Genomic DNA, 15,788 nt, shown 5'->3' with positions numbered 1-15,788 from the left:
ATATCGTAGTGAAGACAGATAATTTAAAATTTAATAAAAACAAAATACAGCTGTTCAAAAAATCTATTGTCACTCTGTTATCCAGGTGAATAAAGTTTTATCTCTTATCTAACTAGAGATAAGTGAGAATATTGTTGTTCTTAGAGTCTTAAAGATAATTATAAGATAAGATAATTCAGTAAATTAGATATAAACAAAATAAAAAATCACAACAAGTTAAAACAAAAGAGAAAATGGAAACGTGAAGGTGCTGTATTGTGTGTGTGTGTGTGTGTGTGTGTGTGTGTGTGTGTGTGTGTGTGTGTGTGTGTGTCACTCTGTGTGTTGTCATGGTGATAAATGGTCTCCATGACGTTTAGCTCATGTGTCACATTCAGGCTGTTCTCATTCCTATTAAGCTGGTAATTGGACTTTGAGCTGCCGATGGATGACTTAAAGCATTACCTCATCGCACAGGTCACGTGTGTGTGTGTTCGTGTGTGTGTGTGTGTGTGTGTGTGTGTGCACCAATGACTCATATTTACAAAAACATCTGGAGCCCCAAACTCACCTGCCTTCTCTTCACTTTGTAATATTCACTCTTTGTTCTGTTTTTTATAATTTGCACTATTTACTAAATTTAATATGTTTTTTATTTTATCTTGCTTACATTTTTATTCAATTTATATCATTTTATATTATATTAACATTTGTTTTTCAGTCAGATTCACCTGTCCAAGATGTATTATTTATAAAACAAGACACAATTTCTTACACAGCATCAAATCTAACTGTCAAGTTTGAAGGATCAAGTTATTTTATTCGCTTTATTAATAAAGTTTTAATCCTTTATCATCATTATTTTGTTCTTTAAAACAAAGTTTAAAGGGGAAAAGTCCAGAACTTTTGTTTCAGTATGTTGGAATAATAAGAAAGAAGAGGACAGAATAAAGAGTCGGCAACAAGAAAACAACACAAAATGTGAAATAATCTCATCTCAGATTCAAATTCAAATAAACTTTATTGATAATTGCAAATATAAACAATAATATTAAATGCTATATAATAAAAGGCTTTTTTTTTACAGATGTAATCACACAGAAACATTTACTACAGAGCTTATTTCTCTCAGATTATGACAAGATTTAATATATTTTGCAGTTTTTACTGCACATTGACTTTTCTCTTCACATAGACGGGACAGTTTCTGAAGATCAGGGAGGTGGATGGAGGTTCCTCGGGGAGCCTGTTCTCTCTGTTACGGACACTCAGTCTGCACATTGTCACCGTTTTTCTCATCTCGCTGTCAGATTTGTTTCCTTTAATGAAAAGATATGATTTTAGGACAAAATAACAACATGAATTTATTAACATGTAGATGATCTTGTCGCGCACCAAACGCTAAAAATTGCAACTGCAATATTTAGAAGCAAATGTTTACAGTCGTAAATGGGAGGAATGAATAATACAGCACACACACACACACACACTGCCTGTCACCTGTCTCCATCCTCTATTCCCCTGAAAGTGAGACATAGAAAGGTCAAGGATATTGCTGCTGTCGCTATTTTGTCTGGTTGCAGAGAAAGGTTGGAGGGTTGAGGGAGGTTGAGGGGGGTTTATGATAGAATAAGAAAAGAGAAAGCGTCCCAGGAGACAGGAAGTAGAGAGAAAATAGAGTCCGCTGATGGACGGATGGATTGATATTCTGTTTGAGGCTCGTATGGACTGAAGGAGACATCACTGTCTGCCTGTCAGGTCATGAAAACCCCCCGAGATCTGACGGACACTCGCTGCAGTGAGGCGGCTGAGCGGTAGACCTCCTCGGTTCACCGCTGACAGCCACACACACACACACGCACGCACACACACACACACACACACACACACGCACACACACACACGCTCTCAGTCCATCAGGTCTCCAGAGGTGTCATCTTTGTCTGTGCAGCCATGTGAGTCCAGAGGTTGTCATGGTCTTCAGTTTACACCACCAAAGACGCACATATGATGAAGACCCCTGAGGTCCTGTTAGTACATGTGACCATCATCCTCCTCCTCATCCTCCTCATCCTCCTCCTCTGGTGACCTGACCAGTCCTATCTGTCACACCAGACTGGTCACATCAGTCTCTGCAGCTCAGGAACAGCTCTTAAACACATCTCGTAGAGTCTCAAATTTAATTAATAAAAGATGTAAATATCTTCTCTTGCCTGCTGTAGGGAGTCATGTTAGTTAAACACCTGTAAATAAAAGGTGCTGCAGGAAGCTGTTGAATCCTTTGTTGTGGAGTTTCAGTCATCAGACCTGCAGCTACAGCAGCTAAGAAGCTAATCGTCTTATAGTTTTATAATTGGCAGGTTTAAATAAATGAATTTATCATTTTTCATTCAGACGTTTCTTCCACTTGAAGAACTCGGCGTCCATCTTTAATTAAATTGAATGTAATTGAATTGATGTTGCGTTAATTTAGTTAATTATGTCATTTGGAATTAGTCAGATTGGAACCAATTTGTTGATTAATCGATTAGTCGATTGACTAATTGTTCGATTCATTGTTTCAGTCTCTTTTTTTTTTTTTAAGCAAAAATGGTGAAAAAAGCCAAATATTCTCTGGTTGAAGCTTCTCAAATGAGACGATTCACTGCTTTATGTCATCCTTTTATGTCAATAAAATATAATGTAATCAATAATAAAAACAATTGTTTGTAGCCTCAGAATTATTGTCATATATTGCTGGGAAGAAATTACAAAAACATTGATATAATAATAAAGAACGCTAGGCCTTATTGTCCCTTCATATTTTTAAGCTTTAGCCTCTATGATCGTGATCGTGAATTAATAAAAAGTCATTATCTACTATGATCTGATTCATATGTGTGAAGCCTGAAAATAACCCAAATATGGTTTAAACATTAATTTCTGACACCTGAATGTGAAAACACTCACTGACCGGAGAAAAAAACTAAATCAGATTATGACACTGGTTTTTGTGACGTAGGCAACATGGAGGTCGATGCATCTGTGTCTGTTTGTGGATTTAAATACATAAGACGCCACATAAGGATTTGCAGCTTTGCTCTGTATCACAAACCAAATTACCCAAAATCTGTGTTTTTATTTAACTATACCTCCCGGAGTATGATGCTAATCGTTTTAGCATTCTCCATTCACAGACATGAAACGGTTAGCATTAGCTTAAACGTTTTGCTATTAACTACCAAATCTATCAAATGGACCCTACTTGGTTGAAAGCTTGAACAATAATAATAATAATAATAATGATCTTGAATAATCCACTAACTAACAAACTCGGTTAGACCACCTGAAACTGTGTTTTTATTTAACTATACCTCCTGGATTATGGCGCTAATCGTTTTTAGCATCTTCCATTCACTTACATGAAACGGTTAGCATTAGCTTTTCTATTCAAAACTTTTGAGCTTATTATCAATTACCCCAGCTGTCTACTAGTTATCTTGACTAATTGGCTAACTAGCAGACTAGACTAGACCACACGTATCTGTTTTTATTGAACTATACCTTCCACACTTCGAAGCTAAGTGTTTTAGCATCTTTCATTCACTTACATGAAACTGTTAGCATTAGCATTGCTATGCTACACTTTTGAGCTACTTATCCACTCCGTGATTAATACAGATTTGGATGGTGTAGCCAAGTCTGCTAGTTAGCTTAACACAGTAACTTTCAAACTATATCAGGCTAATTTGAATTCTCATTCTAGCTAAAAGCAAAGAAAAGTGCAGTTTCTCTTAAATTTCTCTTAAATATGATTGGGCAGATATTTATTACATAATAAATTCCCTAGCTTAGCCTAACTGCAACCCAGTAACAATGGAAGGGAGAGAAACTTTCTAAAGAATTACATAGACTATGTCAAAGGCTGTGTTCTCATAGTTTTTAGGTGTTTACTATATGCACATTAGATCCCAAATTACATGATTAATAGCCAATCATGGATTTGTCTTTCCAGGGGCTTTAAGACATCTATAACCTGACTCATCTGGATTTGTGTATGTGTTTCTGTTTTGTTTCAGTCCCGGCCGCTCGCCGATCTCCTTCGACCATGAGATCGTTATGATGAACCATGTGTACAAGGAGAGGTTCCCCAAGGTTCGTACTGTAACACACACTTCCTGTACACAATAAAATCACTGAGGATTGAGCACGTTTTCTTGAACAAGACATAGAAACACGTCACAGGACATGATTTGTTGTTTTGTGTAGATTTAGACAAATATTTGTTTCTATATTTGTATAAATATGCTATTATGAGGATGTAATATGGTCTTATAAGACTTTCAGGATGTTTATATCATAGTATCATGGTGCCAAATATTCTTTTTTGGAATATTAATAAGTCAATTAGAAAGATTTTTCTCCAATATATGACGTGATATTGTCTATACATGTCTCTCCATGTGTCTGGTATTCGTTTACCTCTTCGGTGACTCATCCCTCTCTCCCCCCATCTGTAATTGCCTCCCCCCTCCTCTCCTCCTCCCCTCCTCCTCCTCCTCCTCCTCCTCCTCCCCTTCAGGCAACGGCTCAAATGGAGGAGCGTCTGGCCGATCTGCTCTCCTCCTCGGCCCCGGATAAGGTCTGCCCGCTGGCCGACGGGGTCCTGAGCTTCATCCACCATCAGCTGATAGAGCTGTCCAGAGACTGCCTGGAGAAAAGCAGAGAGGGCCTCATCACCTCCAGATACTTCTACGAGCTCCAGGAGAACCTGGAGAAGCTGCTGCAAGATGTAAGTTATTCACCTCCCTGCAAACTGCAAACTGTCAGTAATCCTCTCTAAGTATCTCTCAAATAGAAGTACATGAAGTTAAGAATTAAATAGCAGCTTAATTTTACTCCGAGTGTTAGAAATATATTACTTATGATAAAACTGAAGAGCACAACAGTGAAGAGAAGTGTCACAATGAACCAAACAGTTTTGGAAAAGATAAAGAATTATAACACCCTTCATATTGAAAGAACAGACTCGAGTAAATCTGATTAATATCTTTTAAACAATAATTACAAGGTAAGTTTCTTTATGTAGGACCTTTTAAACACAGACAACTCATAGTGTCTGCATAAGTGGCTGACAGATGTTGTGTCACATGACTGTAATTTTCACATCCATCAAAGGTGAAGCGTTGCGTTGAGGGATTTCTAGTAAAAAGTAGCGTGTGTGTTGTGAATTCTTTGTTGCATTTTTGCCGCCAAATAGTGAACAAATAAAAAGATATTTCAGACACAGCATTTATTTTACAGGTCCAACAGTTTCCTAATAATTCCCTACAAGGGAACTGATCTGTCACTGTACATTTTTAGTAAGTTTACAGGAAAGGACTGAATAATTTGGTAGTAATTACAGGGAAAACTTATATTTCTAATCATTACAATTAACTGCTAACATAACAACTCTTTTAGTCAGTGCACAGCAGCTAAACATGCAAAAATGTAGAATTACTCTAGAGGAAATACATACAAATAAACTAATATGAAGATAAACTCAGCAACACAGCCACCATAACTGCTTCAATCTCTATTAATGCTGTAAATAGAAGCAAACTTCCTGTAACATCAGCAGGATTTTCAGACCCTTAAAATTAAAGTTTTCCTGCGTTGAGGATGACGTGTGATGAAGACATCATGACTGCAGCACCTTCCTGGTTACGCTCGGTTTACCGCGGAATAACTCACAGACGTGTGACGCGTTCCCTCGTTCACCGTGTGATGTCATATGAAGAAGAACCGTGCCCCCCCCCCAAACACACACACACACACACACAAAACTCCCTCAGAGCTCACACATTCCTCCACACACACACACACACACACACACACCTGCTGTCTGTTTACTACAAGCAAAAAGCTCTGATTTGCTAATCACAGCGTGAGATGATGAGACGGTTTTTGTGTATTTTTGTGTATTTTTGTGTTAAATATATTTACATGTGTGTGTGTGTCAGTGGTGACATCTCTATTAGCTCAGTTTTCCAGTTTGCCTGAGGGGCGACATTATGGCTCCCAAAGGCCTCTTATTGACCTTCTGTTCTACTGGGACACACACACACACACACACACACACACACATATACATACAAAATATCTCTCAATCATACACACACATATATGCAGGCCGACACACACACACACACACACACACACACACACACATCCTACCCGATTTTAATTTCACACTCCAGCAGTCACCGGGGGCTGACAGATGACTCTCCCAGAGGAGCAGGAGGGGTGAAGGAGGTGCAGTCGGAGGGTTTTGGGGGGGGGTGGATGGGCGGGGATTCAAAGGGGGGGGGATTCCTCCGCTCGTGATTGGCCCGGCGGGCTCACGGAGAGGGGAAGGTGGGAGAGTGTGCGTGCGTGAAGCCTGTTCGAATGCTTTTTGGAGGTGTGTGTGTGTGTGTGAGGAGGAACCGGACTTGAACACATCTGGACACAGACGCCGAAGCTGCAATGCGGGCTCTCTGATGATGATGATGACATCACCAATTAGGCGGCGTTAAGGTTGGGTTTTTTTTTGGAGCAGACAGTCAGACAGAGGATGAAGATGAAGATGAGGCCGTGAGCAGGTGGACGTCTGCGTCCTGCGTCCGTTTATGGAACGTTGTTCTTTCGGAGGGTTTTGTTGTTTTCCGGCGGAGACATGTCTCGCATCTCGTGGCAAAGGAGGCTGGAGGAAGAAGAGGAAGAAGAGGAGGAGGAGGTACCGGAGGACGTGATGAGGAGGAGCGAGTGGAAGGTGTTCACTCACTGCTGGGAGGAGGAAGAGGAGGAGGAGGAGGAGGGAGACGCAGACTATGCAGTTGAGTCAATTTGATTCAGTCGAGCTTTAAAAGTCGTTTACACTGAGGATGAAGATGAGGAGGCTTCTCAACAGTTTTGAGCAGATTGAAACACGTCAGCTGATGTTTTTTTAATAGATAGTTACGATAAATGAACGCTCTTCATCATTAAACCTCAGATAAGTTTGCCTCTGCTTTAAACTTCAGCTGCTGCTTTGTTAGTTTGCTCAGTTTTCAGTTGGTTTTAACTTCCTGTTACACAGAAACCAACTAGCAGAACTTGTCTGAACTCTTTTTGTAAGTGTGTGATGATTTATTCAGACAGAACAATCAGACCAGCTCGATGACAAATACATTCATTATTGAGTCGTCTTGTCATCAGTCAGCTGCTGTTTTTTTTTTTTTCAGTTTCTTGTTAATAATTCAGACTTTTTAATGAGTCATCAGGCCAATTTCATGATATATTGTATTCTGATAGATTTTCGTCGCACTTAATGATCAATTAATAAAGTGACAGTATGCTTTATATTATACATTCATGTGCTAATTAGTTCCTGAAGACGTTCTGCAACTTTGAAGGTCTTTACTCAGTGTTAGTTTCTCCGTTCAGGACGCTGAGCTGTTTTCAGTTATGAAACTTTAGGAACTGTTGAATCTGTTTAGTTTGGGTTTAGTGTCAGACAAACTCTTCAGTATCTGGACTTCATCTAAACTTTGTGTTTCATGCTGCTGTTGATCATTTTAAAGGGTCACTTCACCCAAATCACAAACACATTTTCAGTATCAAACCTGCTGACAGCTTTAGTTTCAATCAGAGGTGACTGACATGAATAAAATCACAGTATATGTAACTTAATATTGTGATATTAATACATGTAAATGTATATAATGATGTGGAAGTTCAACTGGAAAAACTATTTATAAATAACCAAATATAAATTCTGTTGATCCAGTTAATGAAATTACTTTGTTGCATAAATAAGCAGAGATTTTAAAGAGAAAGATGCTGAACTGTACTTACACATTTCTATCATCATATATTTATCATCGTATCACCAAAACCTGCTTTCATGTGTCTTGAAATCTCACTTTAAAAATGACATTTGAAAAACTTGTTTTGAAAGAAACATGTTCATCTCTCAGTTAACCAGACGAGTCAACAGCAAAACTTTGATTTTCTTCATTTGACAACTTTTCATCCTCTTCCTGTCTCAGCTCACATCATTATAATGTGCATTATTATGCATTATTACGCATTATAATGTGTTATTAAACCATCTCTCTCCTGTTAAAATGTAGTTTTCTTCTGTCCACTCCTTCTGCTCTTGACATCTCACTTCTCTGCCTTTGTCCTCCTTGCTTATCCATTACTTTATTCATCCATCCGTTCTCTCTCTCCTCATGTCACGACCCCATTACAGAGCTCACAGGAGGCCGCCTCACCTCTTCTCCACCTCCGTCTCTCCTTCTCTCCTTCTCCTGCTCTTGTCTTTTGTTTCTCCTCCACCTTTACCCCTCTCCTCCTCCTCCTCTTTCCATCTCTCTTCACCTCCGACGCTCGTCCTCTCCTCCTCTCCCCTCATCCATCCCTGTCACGGAGGCCTTAGTGACCTGCCTGGCGGTCGCTATGGCAACCCGCATCCCAGGTCTTCCTCTGGGAGACCCTGTTAGACTCCTGTAGGTCACCTGAGGGCAGAGGGGAAGACGTAGCGCCGACTGAGCAGTCACAGCGAGCGTCGATGGTTCACTCTGACTCTTGTTTATCAGAGTAAATACAGATGCAAACATCTGGTTTTAATTGGCTTTCAGCTGGTGGAAACATCACCTCGTAGTGGCCGTTAGTCTCGTTTTACAGCTCAGACAATTATTATTGGATGAACTGAAATAAAAGTATCAGTAGAAGAATAAAAAGTCATTAGTTGCAGCCGTGATTGTATTTAATTATGTTTTTCACCACATCTAAACTTCATTACTGACAGTTTTGAACTATTTTTGTCACAAATTTATTTACTAGATCCAAAACAACAGTTGTTGTCTTGTTTCCAGGGTAACAACAGGTGCAACAAGACAAGCGATCTTTTTTCCTATGCATCTGTCTCAGTATTTGTGCATCAGAATGAAGATAATTTGAAAAACCTGTTATATTACATTTGTAAATTTTCACTTTTTCATGTTTTTAATATAAACACAGAAAAACCTGGAACATTTTTAAGCATCTTTGACAAACATCCCTCAAATTTGATTAGTTAGATTATGAACTGAACAAGATATTTGACGGTTGAAATATATAATTGTCAAAAACACAAAACTGACAGGAAATACAATTAAAAAAACATTTTAAACAGTCTCCCTTAGAAATTAAATGAGTACTTTTAACTATAAAAACAACACAAATACAGCAAAAATGTATTACAGTTAAGAATTTATATATTATTTTTCATATTTTATTTATAATCTTTAACAAATATACTTTTTTTAGAAATAAACTATACTGAACTAAAATAAATCAATAAATCACATATCTGATCACATATTCTGAACATTAGATGAGTTTTTCACTGTAAAAATACTCTGTATAAAATGATTATATTATATACTATAATGTGCTGTTATTGTTCTTCATCTTTGACAAACATCCCTCAAATTTGATTACTTATGTTATGTACTGAGCAAGATATTTGACAGTTGAAATATATAATTGTCAAAAACACAAAACTGACAGGAAATACAATAAAAAACTTAAATTTTAAACAGTCTTCTTTAGAAATTAAATGAGTACTTTTAACTATAAAAACAACACAAATACAGCAAAAATGTATTTTAGTTGAGAATTGATATATTATTTATCATATTTATTTATAATCTTTAACAAAATATACTTTTTAAAAAACTTTTTTAGAAATAAACTGTACTGAACTAAAATAAATAAATATTGTGTATTGTGAAGGAGCCTGTATTCTGAACATTAGATTAATTTTTCACTGTAAAAACACTCCATATAAAATGATTATATTATATACTATAATGTGCTGTTATTGTTCTTCATTTACTCATTTTCTTATCGTCTATGTGATGCAAAGAAAGTTTTTTTTCATCCATTATTCATGTGAAAACATTGACCTACAATACAAACCATATACACTGATATAATGTATCTGTATTAAACTAAAACTAGCCGATTATATCATATATAAAACATGTATACGAGCTGTTAAAGTACATTTTACATACTGTGTACCCACCAGGGACACTTTCACATTAGACATGCAGAGTTAAATATACAGTCTGTCACACACACACACACACACACACACACACTCTGACTGGTTAATTAGCCGCTGCACAGTGGGAGTCCGTCCCTCAGCTGTCCATTACTCACCGATCACTAGCCTGTACAGTCTCCTTCACACTTACACACAATGATACATTTCTAGTAAAGTACATATCTCACCCTCCCCTCCAGGTTTCATTTCACTTATAAATTATTCAGGGGGGGGCGGGGGGTGGGGGGTGGGGGGGCTGCATCGGTCACCACGGCTCTGTTAGACAAATAGCAACGAGCCGCCGCTGCCTCCTCTGTTAGCTGCATGACACGTACATACATTTATACATTCATACATACATGCTGCATTCATAAACACACACACACACACACACATATTACCCCCCTGAGAATGACACATGTGTTACAGTGGGTGGTTTGTAATTGTTACAGCTCACACACACACACACACACACTTTCCTTCCAGCCCATTTCTTTCAGGGGGGGGGGGGGATCAGTGTTTGCTCCAGATGTGTTTCCAGTCAGTTACAGTGGATTGCTGGGTAAATTGCTCTGTCTCCACACTGACAGACATTTCACGGTGGATATCAGGAGGCGAGGCGGAGGTGCGGTCTGATTTAGATTACCTCGCACTCGCAGGTGTCACCGGAGGAAAGGGTCCCTCCGTCCGTTTTGTCCTCAAAATGTTCCTTCTGCTTTGTTTGTGAAGGGCAAACAAAGTACGAGACGCACACTCTCTCCGCACGGCTCCAAGGTCGTAGAATCAGGACAAAAAATCAGGATGATGAATTATTTAAGATATAATTAAAAATGGGATTTATTATGAGGTCACATGCTTTCATGTCGATGCATTAAAACTCATTCCTGTTGGATGAAAAGATTGGAACAGAAGGTAAAATGTTTCCTTTACTGTACGATGCGAAGCTGAACTTCCTGTTGTTGTTTCGTGTGTGTGTGTGTTGTGTGTTCAGGCTCACGAGCGGTCAGAGAGCGTGGAGGTCACCTTCGTCATGCAACTCGTTAAGAAGCTGATGATCATCATCGCCCGGCCTGCGCGCCTGCTGGAGTGTCTGGTAAGAACAAAAAAAAAGCGACCGCAGAGAAGGACGGTCGAGATAAACGACGTCCTGACTGACTGACTGTTGTTAAAACACACGTCTGCACAGTGAAACATGTAGCAGACGAGGTTCACAAGTCTTCACAAATGTCTTGTTTCTATCTAAAAACTGCATTTTACTTTTACTTATCAGAGACAAAGCTCATTCACTGACGTCATTATGATGTAGATGTGCATCTTCATGTTGACAGAATATACGTAAAACTCACTGCAGACAAATAAAACACAAGAAATTTATCCTTTAGACAACATACATGACATAAAAACATGCTGTAAATACAGAAAACATAAACAAATGAATGAGTAAAAGGCTAAACGCTAGCTGTGTAGACGACATGTCCAGTAACGTTGGAATCATGTAAACACGTTAAAACTGAAGTAAAGATTTGAGGCCAAAGTATCCAAACTCAACTGTCCACTTACTACCAGCTTTTCAGAGCTTTCAGCTGCATCTCCAGTCTTCAAACAAATAAACATTGTTTGTTTGTGCTTGTTCATCAGTTTTTAGTTGAATCTTCTGTATCTGACTGAGTTTCCTGTATTTACAGCGTGTTTCTTCATGCAGCGTGTGTGTCGTTATATCAGTGAAAGTGTCTTTATTTGTGAGCTTAAATCTGCAGCTTATAAAAGAAGTTATTAAAACATTTGCAAGAAATGAGGCTGAAGATTCAAATGTCAGAAGCAAATACAAGAGACACAAAACAATCATTTAAGAATCATGTTAAGCATTAAAGAAGAAAGTGTCCCGTTATGTTGTTGGTCATGATTCTTTTTAATTAATTTCAGAATATTTGTACTTCAATTTTCCTCCATGTTTTAATGAGCTTGGTCCTGATTGGTTATCCTCAGCAGCTACACACACACACACACACACTGAGAGTCCTCTCTGCATTTTAATCACACTGCTGCTGCACTGTGGTGTAAATTAAAGTGTGTGTTTGAAAGATTGCTATAAAAAAAAATATTACTAGTATTAACCGAAATAGCTTTTCCATATTGTGCAGCTCGGCTTAACGCGTGGTTAATAAACAATTTAGAGCCTCCCCCCCCCCCCCCCGCTCCTCGCTGTGAAACGATTCAAGCACAGCAATTCATTTGTGGACTTCCTGTGACAATTTTAAATGAGGCTTATGTACACACACACACACACACACACACACACACACACACACACATTAACACCTCTCCGCTGGCAGAGCGAAGGCTGTTTCCATTCTTCTCTTCCTCCTCCTCCTCCTCCTCCTCACACAGCTCAGTCAGTTCTGCTGCACATCTGGAGCCAAACGAGTGAATCTAACCTTGAGTCCAGATAGGGAGGAGGCGAGAGAGGAGGAGGAGGAGGAAGTGAAGAAGGGATGAAGACAATGAGGAGGAAACAAGTGTAGGAGATAGAGGGGTAATTGGAGGGGCAGTGGAGGGTGAGGTGACTAATCACATGCAGCTGAAGCCGTGACACCGTACAGGATGGGTTTTTACAAATGGAAGCACACGGATGGAGAGAGTGTGTGTTTACATGTATACACTACATACTGTATGTGTGTGTGTGTGTGTGTGTGTGTGTGTGTGTGTGTGTGTGTGTGTGTGTTGTGGAGGAGGGGGGGGGAGTAACAGCAGGACTCTCTACAGTATCTCATACTGTATCACTGCTCAGCTGTGTTTCACTCTGCTGTTGCTGTAGAGTCTAAAGGTTTATTATCCAATCAGGAGGCCTTTTTATTGTCACACGCAGCGATTTTAATGAATCACAACCGTACAAGTGATGTTATCTCAGAGGTTGATAAGCAGGACGACTCAGTTCAAGTCCAAACTAAGACCAAGCAGCCTGAAAGACGGACGAGACTGAAGCTCCTTTCAGACATGCAGCCCTTTACTTTAATCTGATGGAAACTCAACATATGTGAATAAATGAGTCGCTCTAATGAGAAACAGCATCTCACTACACTTTAAACACAAATCTGAACTGAATCCCGTCAGATTAAACGCACAATATGTCATTTCAGCCGCTATGTTCTGTGAGCACCGGACTTCCTGGAGGGGCTGTTAGCCGAGCTGCTGCTAACATTTGTCCAGTTTATTTCTCTGATAACTTAAGATCCAGACGTCCAATGACTAAAATCCTTCTTCCGGCTAAAAGATATAGTTAAAAACCACCTAAATTCATCGTGAAAATGTGGCTTAAAACTGAATAAAAGTCCATTTATAACAGTTTGCGTGGAACAACCACAACGCCGATGTATTATCTTGTATGTGTGTAAGTTACTCTTTGGTAGACGCCATTGTAGCGGACAAACACAGCGCCGCCGTTTGCATCTGGTGCGTGTTTACTCTTTGGTAGAGGAGGTATGACGCCATCGACAGGCGACCAAATGAAACGGTCCGTTACTTTGATTAAATTACAGATTTCTCTGAGTTTCAAACATTTGGGATAATGTAAGTACACAACTCAACAACATATATAACATAGGTCTAGTTGTTTTTAGACATTTTAATGCAGAATAATTACATATTATAGCTTTAAGATGAAGATTGTTGCAGTTCAGACATGCAGAGAGATAAATGTGTGTCTTGTTCTGACGTCTAACGTCACTGTAACACGTTTATTATCTCACTTTTCTTCTCTTCTGCACAAAGAAAATAAAATCACAATGAAACACACAGTGAAAGAGCCGATTTTAAGTTGATGAAGAGGATTTTCCCCTCATGGTTTGATTGGAGCAAAACCTTGAAGAACCACAAAAATAATCAGACAGCACCTTTCTCTTTATATTTTATCAATTTTAATTAATGTCAACTGCATGGATGAACTTTATAAAACAGGCAGCAGAATTCGCTCTAATGAAGGCGTCAGTTGATTGACTGTGAGCTCATTGATTAAAGACTTCAGCAGCCACAAAAGTTTAAAAATCCATCAGTGATGCAGCCTGAGAGAGAACAAAAAAAAACAGTCTTCTTCTCCTTATCAGAACATTTTTTAAATGAACGCTGCTCCATCACACCAGTACGAAGCTTCTTCCCTGAATGACCCGTCATGTCTTAATTAAGCTGTAAGGAACATTAACATAAAAAGACGCCTTCATCTGAATGACATAAAGCATCACTTTAACAGAGAGATGAAGCCAGAAACGTTTCTATTCCTCTTCCAGACCGTGCGTGAGAAAGGATATAGCAAGATTAACTCATCATACAAACCATATGTCAAAAATCTATTATTATTACTATGTGGAATTAAATGTAATCACGTGTATTCTGAAGGTAAAGTATTGTAGCTTCGTCTAACATCAGCTGATCCTGCTGAACGTACCTGCTGTCGTCTGTCTGCTTCACCGGAAATAACAACAGTTCATAAACATAAATGATATTATTTACAAGTGTTCAAGAGGATAAATGGAGACAGTTTCCAGACCAAACTCCAGATCTGAACAGATATATTTCTGTCATTGTTAGTGTTTGTTTAGTTTCTCCTGTTTTGTTTTGTTTTTTTTACTTCCTGTCTCTTTCCCCTCTCACATCTCTTCTTCCTCTGCAGGAGTTTGATCCTGAGGAGTTCTACCACTTGTTGGAAGCAGCGGAGGGCCATGCTAAGGAGGGTCAGGGCATCAAGTCCGACATCCCCCGATACATCATCAGCCAGCTGGGCCTCACCAGGGACCCCCTGGAGGGTAAAACCATCCCCAGAATCAACATTTTTATTTCATTTCTATTTTATTTTACATGTATTGAGATGATATTTGATACAGTAAGTGTACAGTAACTGTTGCTTCCTTGTTGCTTTATTTTCCTGATGTTCCTCTGTGTGTCTTTATAGAAATGGCCCAGCTGAGCAGTTATGACAGCGGGAACCCAGAAACCCCAGAGACTGATGACTCGGTGGATGTGAGTTAACAATCAATAAACAGTGTTAAATAGTTGGAATGTAAGTTTATTTGTGTAGCACATTTCAACAACAAGGCGATTCAAAGTGCTTTACATAGAGAATAAAAGGCATTAAAACAGAATATAAAGGCAACATAAGTAAAAAGACATAAAACCAATTAAAAAGTGTTAAATTTGGAAATAAAAAGAAGCTAAAAAGGGAATAAGACAGATAAAACAAGAGAATAAAAGTAACAGTGTAAAATATTAACCTTCAACGTGGTTTAATGAAAGGCGGCAAACAGAAAAGTCTTCAGCTGTGATTTAAAAGAACTGAGAGTTGCAGCTGACCTGCAGTTTTCTGGGAGTTTGTTCCAGATATGTGGAGCACAAAAACTGAACGCTGCTTCTCCATGTTTAGTGTTTACTCTGGAGACAGAAAGCAGACCTGATCCAGACCACCTGAGAGGTCTGGATGGTTCATAATGTAGCACTTACTCAGTGCTTGTATTGGACCATAGTCCCCTGGTGATACGGTTATATAAATTTGTGTGTCATCCGCATCACTGTGGCAGCATATTTTGTTGTTTTCCATAATCTGAGCTAGTGGGAGCATGTAGATGTTGAACAGAAGAGGCCCCAGAACGGAGCCTTGGGGAGCTCCACATGTCATTTTTTTGTCAGCTCAGATGTGTAACTACCTACAGACACAAAGTGGTCCCTTTAAGTGGGATTCAAA

General features: G+C 38.9%; 1 protein-coding gene across 7 annotated transcripts in view; it reads left to right on the top strand.

Moving 5' to 3' along the window:
- mast2 (microtubule associated serine/threonine kinase 2) overlaps positions 1-15,788 on the top strand; it is a 212,417-nt gene that overhangs the window by 165,774 nt on the left and 30,855 nt on the right. For all 7 annotated transcript variants that reach the window (XR_006405009.1, XM_044362111.1, XM_044362110.1 and 4 more), the window contains 5 exons: positions 4,038-4,113; positions 4,541-4,750; positions 11,052-11,153; positions 14,724-14,856; positions 15,003-15,070. Coding sequence is in view for 6 of the 7 variants with exons in the window: in XM_044362111.1 (XP_044218046.1) it covers positions 4,038-4,113; positions 4,541-4,750; positions 11,052-11,153; positions 14,724-14,856; positions 15,003-15,070 (589 nt within the window). In the remaining variant the exon portion in view is untranslated. The remainder of the gene's footprint in view (positions 1-4,037; positions 4,114-4,540; positions 4,751-11,051; positions 11,154-14,723; positions 14,857-15,002; positions 15,071-15,788) is intronic.

This window comes from Thunnus albacares, chromosome 9 (assembly GCF_914725855.1).
Source record: "Thunnus albacares chromosome 9, fThuAlb1.1, whole genome shotgun sequence".
Lineage (NCBI taxonomy): Eukaryota > Metazoa > Chordata > Actinopteri > Scombriformes > Scombridae > Thunnus > Thunnus albacares.
The sequence above is the reverse complement of the archived record's forward strand: the minus strand, read 5'-3'. Positions and strand labels throughout refer to the sequence as shown.